This window comes from Atta colombica, unplaced genomic scaffold (genome assembly GCF_001594045.1).
Source record: "Atta colombica isolate Treedump-2 unplaced genomic scaffold, Acol1.0 scaffold35, whole genome shotgun sequence".
In the NCBI taxonomy this organism is placed as follows: domain Eukaryota; kingdom Metazoa; phylum Arthropoda; class Insecta; order Hymenoptera; family Formicidae; genus Atta; species Atta colombica.
Window position 1 is genome coordinate 1,411,861 of NW_017259459.1, and position 11,083 is coordinate 1,422,943.

General features: G+C 36.6%; 1 protein-coding gene across 1 annotated transcript in view; it reads left to right on the plus strand.

Annotated features, from left to right (window-relative positions):
- The window catches only part of LOC108690737, a 1,660-nt gene extending 860 nt beyond the window's left edge, over positions 1-800 (plus strand). Inside the window, exons 4-5 of the mRNA XM_018198175.1 lie at positions 1-281; positions 387-800. The exon at positions 1-281 is cut by the window's left edge and continues 1 nt beyond it. Of these exons, the coding sequence (XP_018053664.1) occupies positions 1-281; positions 387-800 (695 nt within the window). The remainder of the gene's footprint in view (positions 282-386) is intronic.
- The last annotated feature ends 10,283 nt before the right edge of the window (positions 801-11,083 follow it).

Sequence of the window (11,083 nt, forward strand, 5' to 3'; positions counted from 1 at the left end):
TTATTTCACGATCAAATCCTGCGATTTACGTTAGCAGCAACATTAGTAGATCTGATACTTTTGTTCGCGAGGAACATCCGAAGGAAACTAACAACGAGGACGTTTTTAAAGATCTCACAGATGCTGAAAGAATTGGTGAAACAGATTCTTCAAGTGATTTTTGTCAAGTATCATTGAACGAAATACGAAAGTCTGATATATCAAGTGATCTTTTTCACGTATCATTGAAGGAAATACGAAAATCTGTTATGAACATTATGACAAAACTGAATCATTTAGAAGTAAGAATGATAGTAATATTAATAATATGATAAGCAATATAATTTAAAATAAAATATCTACGTAACAAAATATATTATTTATGCATATATTTATTTATTTTACAGCACTCATTTTTACAATTGACAAGATCACCAAAAGAAGTTACGCCAAAAACTCAAAAATCATCTTTAATTAATAGCTATTCCAGTTCTAGTGGCATTTCAATTAAAACCAGAACATCGGTTAACAATCACAAATTAAGTACTATTTCCCCTAAAACGCCAAATTCGTCTAAACAACACGCAACGAAAGATAGTACTTTCGAGAGACGTAAAAGTATTGGCGCAATTGGAAATGTTACACCTGTTAAAAAATCTAACGAATCTACAAAAGTATGCCACTCAGTATCAAATATAGATTTATCACCGTATAAACCAGTTGATTCATCCGATTATCGACCCAAATTTACGAAAAATCCAAAATACGCCCATGTACGAAGCACTATACCAAAAGCAATCAGTCAAAAGAAAAAGCTGTAGTAATTATACAATAATAATGTCATTAGAATAAAAATTATACGGTAAAATGATTATATATTTTTAACATGAAACAATAATTTTTATTAAAAATAAGATTTATCTTATTTTTAATAAAAATAAATAAAAAAATAAAAATAAAAATAAATAAAAACATTTATTTTATTTCTATTATTTTTTATTATATAAATATATAATCATTTTACCATATTAAACTAATTTTAGAGTTAAATATATTTATGTGTTATATGTACTGTCAAACATCATATACACATGTACATGCTTAATAACACCATGTTATTATGTATGTATTTATCAAAAAGTTTAAAATTAAAATACAGAATTAATTTAATTCAATACTTCATTTCTTTCATCTTGAAAGGGTTAATACGAATTCTTCCTTATACGCTCGGTAAGAGAGAGATAACAAAATAACTATTAGTATCCCGGTCTTTAATTATAAAAATCGTGTAGGCGGTGCTTCGGCACCGTGAGCCCTCATCAATCATCCGTCAATCCATGTCCACGAGAAACGATTCCTCTAGATTACACGATCTTTGCCCTTGAAAGGCAGACCTTCGTTACTAGGAAGCAGGTAATCTTGAAGCTCGTAATTAGTGCTCGTCGGGTGAAGACTATATCTCGTAGCTTTCGTAGCACTTCGTACGTTAAGTTAACGTAGAAACCGCATAATTTCATACATTATTTTATTTTAATGAATTCATTTCCATCAGAAATCCATTTCTCCATCATCCGTCTCACAACGGTCTCCGTAGTAGCAAACTGCATCTGTCCTTAAGTGCACTCTTGGCGAAACACTCTTTAGCTTAAAAAGTGTTTCACTTGTTGACATGTCAGCCGAGCCACTCACCGGCGGACTCCGAGGAGCAGTCCCATGTCCCATCAACGACAGCGATTAGCTCCACGATTCGCCTTAATGGCTGCCCGATCCGTTCGCTTCCATCCGTTTCTCTTTTCGACCTTACTAAGTAGGCGCGAAAATGCAAAGTGAAACAGGGACGAAGAGGAAGGGAGGACATGGTCCATCCTTCGTTTCTTCTCGTCACGATATAATCGTCGCGCGGCCATGTAATTTATTTTTCCATTTTTATGACGCTGTTTCTCAAAGTTTTACCACGGCATATTAATGAAGAAGAAGTACATCCAACGAAAATTATATTTATAAATACATTAGAGCTGTACGTTTGATAACAAACAGATAATTATATATCACCGGTTGATTAAATTGATTGATAAAGTTAATTCGATAATAAATAAATGAGTGACATAACTTATGTTTTATATTTAATTATAAAATTACTGGATACGTCGATGCGTTTCCGATTGTAAATGATAGTAATTAAAATTTCATAAGCATTTGCACACGAGTAATTAACTTGCATATACACTTAAAGCGCTGAAAATGATATCATTCCAGATTATAAAAAAATGCACTTTAAAGGAGAATGAACAAAAAAATTGATAAATGCGAATTCATCAATAATATATACGTCGCTGGTACCATCTTTATTATCGTGATTCAAAAGCTGATATGGCCATGACCGTGAGCACAGCTGCCACTTTGCTGAGAAACGAATTTGTAGCTGTGCTCAACCTTTTTGTCTCATCGAATCACTTCCTGGCTTCCTTCTTTCTCCGTTCGCTCTTTCGTTCTGCTGTAGCGCCCCAAACGAGCCCATTTTTGGCTCACGCTTGGACGTGCACACGTGTGTGCGCTCAACGGAGGACGTTTCTGCGGACAAACCGATTTGGCGTGCAAAAACGGATCGCATCTTTTTAAAACATACTTGAGGTCCGACGAAGCGTCCGCAATTTCCGTCTGATGGTGCACAGGTGTGCACGTGTGCGTGCATTCTTTTGTCGGCGTGTCGCGCTAACAACGGCTCTCCTTTCCGCAGTGCGCGGTCACGCAATGACAAATCCTATAAATCATAAAACAAACCATACGTTTAGACCCCCGTACCGTAGCGTAACGCGGCCGAAAAATTCCGAAGATACTAAATTACTCTTTTTTTCGATGATGCTTCTTCGATGCACTTGAATTCATAATAACATAAAAAGCGTGCTGCTCTTCAACAAAATTGAAGAGGATGTGAAAGCAGAGTATTTAGGCCTGAAGATACTTTTTTGAAAATCACTCTACGATTATTCCTCGTGCGATTTTGTAAATTTGTAATTTCGTCAAAAGCTATCAATTCGAAGAAGTCCTTTCATTTTATGTATGTCAAAAAATGTAACAAAACATCACAAAATAGTTGTATATTTTCCTTTTTGTGAATTCAAAGAATTCTTTCATTTTATCTATAAAAAAAAAATATATAAAATATCGCAAAAGAATTGCATATTTAAATTGTGCGAAATAAGTTTATAAAGATTATTTTTCATGAATTCGAAGAAGTCATTTCATTTTACGTCAAGACATATAACGAAACATCGCAAAATAGTTGTGTACATAAATCGCGCGAAATTACATAAGCGCAAAGATTACTTTTTATATATTTTAATAATCTTTACTGATTTATATCATCTTCATGAACATATCGATCTTCGCTTGTTGAAAATAGTTATTTTCTTCAAAATTAATGTTCCCTTTTATTCGTGGCATCGTCGGCCCTTAAATAAAGCTGTCACGCCGCCTCGGATGAATTGCACCTCCGCGATTACCAGAAATCGCGCAATGAGGTTGGACATGGATTCGTCATTCATGAGCACGTAATCGCGTGTGCATGCAAAGTCACTCACGCGACCGACTTGATGGCGACGACGGCGACGGCGGCGCGAGTCTGCAATTTCGCGCACTCGTTCGAAAACCGGCCACCCCGACACCTGTTGTCGAAGTATACGCTTGATGATTCCCTATGCTAAGCTCGCGACGTGGCAAAAAGTCGGCCAGTCGGCTCGTTGTGGGCCCTGGAGCGGCCTGGGGGCGATCGGAAGCGGTACAGGATGAGCAAAAGGGGGGCAGACTATGGGCGTTCTTTCCCCACTTCGTTGGATCCCTACTCGATTCTACGTGTTCGCAAAAATATCGAAAGGAACAGGAAAGAAAGAGGGGAGATGATTACGTGCGTCTTTTTAACACAAAAGGCTCGAAAACCAACACCGAAATGCGACGACGAGCATTGGCGCGCCCTGTAATCGACAACGTCCCAGACCGAGTTCTTCCCTTCGTGATGAGACAACCATTTTCAAAATTGCGATAGTCGCCTACAAATAAGGCAAGAGATGGGCACCACAGCCGGACGTTATAGCTAACCGTAGGCCTCTCGTGGCCGAATTATTATTTGTTTTTGCCTCGGGGGACCATCACGGTGCTTATCGAGTCACCGTTTGCTTCAGCTACAACGGAACGTTACGCCCAGTTTCGAAGAAAACAAGAAAAATCATCCCGTTGTCCTTATGAACACATTCATGGGGATCGCAATTTCCTTCGTCTAAAATATGATAACATTTTTTGCGTTTGAAAAGCATTGATTGATATGTCTATTAAAGTTATTTTTTTATATTTTTCTCATGAGAATCATAATATGACATATATATTTTAAGAAAGATAATTTTTCTATCTTATTTCACTATGTTTATTAATCAGTAAACGTGTGATTGAGAATCTGTGGAGAATTATATTGTTCCGGAGAGAAGAAATTCCGGGAGAAAATCACACACAGAACGTTTCTTCATTATTGATCTCTGCTATGCAAGTTTGTGATTCGTTGCAATGGTCGATGAAACCACTAGTTATGATACATCGTGCAAACTACTAGAGCGATACGAAAAAAAATGACGTAGGCGCGAATCAAGCAAATTGGTGAGGAACCATTCAAGATTCGGATTCAGCCGCAACCTCGGCTTCGGGGCATTGGCGGCTCATGGGCGATAATTGATATCACCTGCCATGTAAATATTGGGTATCGTCGTTTGCCGAACCTGTCGGCGGAAAAAGAGGCCAGGGCGAAAGGAATTGCCGAACGCAACCGCCGGTGAGATAATTACGTGTTGGTTTTAGAAAAGGGGGAAGCACCGGTTAATTCCACGCTTCGTAGTTCGCGTAAAAAGCCGCCTGCGGCTACGAGTTCCTCTGTTCAAATTAGGCGACGCGCTGTGTGAGAATCTCAACTAGAACCAGAACGTAGATCAAATTTTAGATTTCCAAAAATGTCAATATGTAGGAAGATGTTAAAACATTGAAAGAAGGAATAAAGGTTATCAAATTTAATAGCAAATTAATATTTTTATGTAAAATTAACATATAATATAATTCTATACTATATTAGTTCCATTTTTTTAAATTAATATAAAGTATTATTATATTACTATTAATATAAAGTATATTACTATTAATATAAAGTATCGCTATTTAAATATATAACTGTTGATGCATTTTTCGTTCATAATTTTAAATTAACTTTGTCATGTTATTTTGACATCGAAAATTATTTCGATATTATAGGTCGAATTTCATAGGTCGATCGAGTATCTCAAGTAAACTCTCGGCTAGTCAATGATTTGTGTGCCGGTCTGATAAAGAAAACCTTGCGAACGCCTACTGTTTCATATCCAGTATTCTTACGTTGTGCATATAACACCTCGTTGTGAGCTGCTTAGCACCTCGGACGCCATACGGTTTAAGACAGTTTGCGTATCTCGATCTCGCTCTCAACACCTTTCTTATCGATGATTTCTTTTATGCTCCCGTAATGACACGCTTCTCGGCATGCCTGCGGCGGCGGATGCTGTTAAAAAATAGATAGAAAGGAAGCACGACGTTTGTTTAGCAACACGATAGTTTCAGCAGGGAATAGAAGGCAAGAGACTAGTATCAGATCCTTGCGGTTTATACTGAAAAGTTGCTGGAGCTGCAGTGAAAAAAATAAATGTATATTTTTAATGCTTTACGGAAACAAAAAATATATTATTATTTTTAATGATTCTCAAATATGCATTGCATTTAATATGTTCACTAATTTAAAAATAGCATACATAAAAAAATCCAATAATTTTTGTGAATGTGTAATAATTGTATTGTAATTTAATGCACAATAATTAAGATAGAATCTCAATTTGTTTCTTTTTAATATATAGAATGATCCAGCGATGACGGAGTGCTTAAAAGATTTCTTTCTAAAAATCTAATGCGTCATTTCAGAGTTTTTGATGTTTTATTCGATTCTTTGAGATTTGATGTTTTGATAATTAAGTAAGCATCCTTAGATCTCACTTATCTATAATTAATATTATAAAAACGTATTTTAAAGATGTCTATCTAAAAAGCTCCAAGACGATCTCATCTCACACATTTTCGCATATCAAGTTTAGAAATCTTCGATTGATCCCATGTCAAGCTTAACGTGCAAGTAAGAAATGGTATAGCAAAGAAAAATCTGTCTGTCGAGACGTCATGGCTGTCATTTTTGATTTAGGTTTCAGATAGCTGATTTGAAGCATCGATAACGAAAGTGTTTGAACGGCAGTCTATAATTAACAATATTAAGGATAAATTTGCATCGCAGTAAGGGAGGAGCGAGCGACCGCATTGTGCATTCTTGGGTAGTCTTGCCACCGTACATGATAAGTTGTAATTAAATTGATTGGCACGCGAGATATGAACCATGCGCGATGCTGTGAAGAATATGCATTAACACGGCAAAATCGAAGGTGATCGAAGAAAATAAGGGAATATTGCGGTGTGAAGATATTAGTGACTATGTAATTATTGAGTCTGTAAGAAACTTCTGATTATTGACTACTGCATGATCAAATTGCGCATCTTTGATAGATTTCTTTCATGGAAGAGTATCGCTCGCGAAATCGCGAAGACATACTTTTGCACTTCTTCATGTAGGTGCAAATCAAAGTTTTATCGATTCGACCGAAATCTGCGGGCAAATTAAGAGCAACCGCGAAAGACACATTAAAATTTATGTCGACACACTCGCTTGTTAGTTTTTGCGTGCATTAACGATCATCTATAAAGAATAAAATCCCTTATAAAAAATATGGACCCTTCCAGTCAGAAACAGCAATAGAGATCGGTTCTCGTTATCTTCTTAAACAAATTGCACTTAATTGCTCGCGAGGCGTTGCGTCTATTCTCGAGTGCCAAAAAGTCACACCGCCCTCTTTCTGTCCCTGTTCGCGACGATGCGCCCTCGAACGTGAAGGGGCGGTTGAAGGGAATCGGTGAAGTGTGCTCATAAAAAACTGTAGATCCGCTATTTATGGCGGCTTAATTAATTCCTATGTGTTTTCGGCCACTTCCCATGCAAAACGTCCCCTCCGCGCGTGTCTTTATGGCTCTTCATGAGATATAAATGATCTGATAAAATGTTTAAGCGCCGTCGCGCCCTTCGTCCCCCATTCGAAACACTATTATTATAGAAAAATAAAACCGCGGGAGACGCGCCATAAAGAGTGCACCTCGACTTTCCCTTCCCCGCGGATCTCATGCATATTCATAGTTAAAGGGGGCATTCTTAGAAGCTGTTGGGAGCGCCATTCATCTCGCGATACATTCGATCAAAAACACAGGAAAGTACCTACTACTTTCTGGATACTGCGTGCAATCACGCGAGTTTATTGTAGTGAGCTCTATAATATTGGAGCAAGTCGAAGAGGAGTGTCTCATTTCCTAAACAAGAACATTCCAATGCAAAGATGATACTAGGCCTGTTTTTTTAGCTGAACTTTTGCATCAATTCATCTTTCTTCCTTTTTTCTCCAGAAGGAAAGAAGCTCTCTAAATCTGAACTAGTGGATAGTCACTAGTGGATAGTCACTAATTACCTAATGGCATACTTAGCACTGATAATCAGTGAAGTTCAACTAAAAAATGAAGAATGTTTGAGCATTATATAATGATATAAATATAATGATATAATGATATAATGATATAATGATATAAAAATAATGATATTTGCATGTTAATTTCAATACCATATTTCATTGAATTTAAGCACTAAAACAAGATTAGTTACATCACATAAAGATTAGCTTATGGATCTCCCACATTTAATTCATTGATTACTAGTGGCATATTTGGTGATTACTCACTGATTCAGATTTAGAGAGAGAGAGAGAGAGAGAGAGAGAGAGAGAGAGAGGAAGAAAGAATTGGCGCAAAAGTTCAGAAAAAAGAACAGGCCTACTATTTTCTTTGTCAGAGGCGTCAGGGCTGATTAGCTAATGTCATTTTATTACTATAAGTAGAAAAGAATCGAAAAGTATTTGTTTGTCAACTCTTTTCTTCGTCGTAATTTTCTATTTAATATAGGAAATCTCGCTTCAGTATATTATATAATTCATTGGTTTATTGCCAGTGTAATGCGCAGTGCGTATGTCAGAAGACTTTCGTGCCGAATTAAGTTTTCAATTAAGGTAAACGAAATATTACTTCTCAAGCTCGCCCGACATTTTGGCGCTTTTGGCACTCGCTTTTACCCGCCAGCGTCGATTTACGCGCATTCCACAACGGGTCCACTTAATGAAGAGATACGGTAGCGTTTACTTCGCTCACGCGACGATCGAGTGTCGCAAAATCTCGTACACGTCGAAGGACGCCTCTCCTTTATTCCTGTCCTCGTAAACAGGCTCGCAATCTCTCCTCCGTGTTGGAACTTGAAATGTCGTCCATCGAAACGACACGACGTCGTAGCGACAACTGCAACGGTCGCGTTCTCCGGCTCCGCGTTCTCTCACATTCGTCGCTCGACTTTATTGCGTAATGTTGCAAAGCAGCGCGAAGCAGCGCGTCGGTGTAGGTGAAGGCGTAACTGCAAGTCGAGTCCGTGAATTCGCATAAAATTAGCATTCCCTCGGCGCCGTACGTCGTACGTAGCTTCCCACGGTTGCGGTACGCATGTACCTACGAGACTGGCCTACGTGGAATAATTATTATCGTCTCGATCGCACCTCTTTCGCAAATTGTGTAGAATCTATTCGTAGAAAGAAAAAGAAAGAGAGAATTCTGCGTCTATGTGACATTCGCAAAAAAGATCGTACACGTTAGATTAGCATTAGATTATCGTTAGGACACAATAATAGACCATTAATCAGTATTAATTAAATCGATTGCGCTAGAAATACATATGGATAGTACCAGTTAATTTATGCCCGTCGAGGCTTTGTTTATGATCACTTGCGTTTTATCAAGAGAGAGAACGTTTCTACCTGAGCTGCGGTTCTAGACTTCACCGCTTACCTGTTACCTCTTAGCCTCTTACCTCCACGGACAGGGACACGTGACACACGCGAGTGGCACGCGCGGCGTACGCTTGCCTCTCTTCCCAATGGCAAAACCAGTTCTCCATAGAATAGAAATAACGTTTTTCTTTCCGTTTGTCATCGGTGTTCGATGCGATTTATGCATATCTTGGAGTTTTATGCATTTTCAATAAAAAATAAGTTTCTTTTAATTTTTTGTCTATCAATGTAAATCTTTTTTGCATGAAATTTCATTTTCAGATTTTTTATTTTGTTTACGTTATGGCTTAAAACATTATTACTCACCTAAGTTATATATATTTTCAAATAAATTTCCATTTTTACTTTATTTTTGCTCAAATTTCAATTTTTATTAAATAAAAGTTTAAATAAAGATAATTTAAATTTTTATATTTGAGTTAAAAGACCCAAGATTGCAAATAGTGGGAGGAAAAATAGAATTGTTGAAGATTATATACAGAGAAGGAAAAATAATAAAGGGAAAAGTAAGATAGTATATAAGACTTCGTGACCTAGAATTTAATTAAAAAATAATTGTGGAAGAGAGCGATACGATGTTAAGCAATTCTATACAATTCTATACAATTCTATACAATTCTATACAATCCGCTTACTAATACTGTTATAGCGTTATATTGTTTGCGAGATTGAATCTATAGTTTTCTCAGAAGCTAAAGAAGCTTTACAAAACTCATGCATGATTGCTTGAAATAAAAACTCTTGTGCATCTCTCGGTCGGAATAATGACGGGTTATAATAACGGATCTATAATTATTGATTTCATCTTGAGCGGATTGCGAGGAGGCGAGAATAAATGGACATAAATCAACAAAGTCGGGACATCTCTCTGCGATCTATAGACGTCCCCTTGCGATTATATTATGGCAGTAAACGCCATCATTCGAAAAGACTTTCCTTTCTCTCCATTCATTTATACTTCATACGATTCCCATTGTGTATTCGACGATTTTTCAAGATCCGTTTGATTTACAGCTTCGGCAAAAACAAATAAACACAGTTTGATATGTTCGCTTATTCCCAACGTTTATTTCCAGTGTTTGTATCTTTTAGAGAAATGCGTCATTTTTATTGCAGAACTGGAATAACTGGGAAAGATATTTTTAAAAGAGAGATAACACGAGAAACGAGGATTTCAAAACCTTACCTGATTTCTTCCAAACAAAATGCATTTCATAGTCCGCGTCAAAATTCTGAAAGTTTCGAAACAAATGTTACAACCATCGCATTCATAACTAAAGAATACTAATAACTAAAGAATCTCTGCAAGAATGATGCTTATTGTTTCATTGCTTAGTTTCTACAAGGCCTGAAGATTTTTAACGGATTACGTATTTTTGAGTAATCTTTAGAAGATCTATTTATTTTATGTCTTCTCTATTATGAACAATGCAAATGTTGGTAGTTTTGACCATAACATAAAGAAATCATTATTAAAAATGAAGATAAAAATAAAGAAAAATTATCTTTTACGTACACTTATCTTTCTAAGCTTTGTGAATTCGGTTTTATTTTTTAACAAAATAAATTGTAATATTGTTTATTGAATATAATTGTTATGAACAACTAGGTTTTTTTAAACAGTTTCATGAATGTAATATTATTAATAAAATTAATAAAAGATGCAATTTCCTATGATGGCAATCGATGATAGTATATGTTTTAGCTATCGATATCTCATTATTTTGAAAAAAGATATATCTTGAACAAGAAAGATAAGACAATAAGCAAAAATTATCTCGCCATGCTATTACTATGGTCAAGGAGAAGTAATGATAGAGTAATCCAAGATCAATCTCATCGATCAGCGGTCGATCGAGTTTCATGGCGTCGCTTCGCGTCGCGTGTGATACATGTGTTTGCCGATTCCATTAGCCGTAATTTTCATTCGTTTCGTCTCGATCGAGAGATTTCTTTCATGTGCAATCCTGACAACCCACGCACTCGCTTCGATGAAATCCATTGTCGAGCGGTCATGTACTGCGAGATTGAAGGTTATTATTGTTTAATACGGTCAATAAAATTGCATT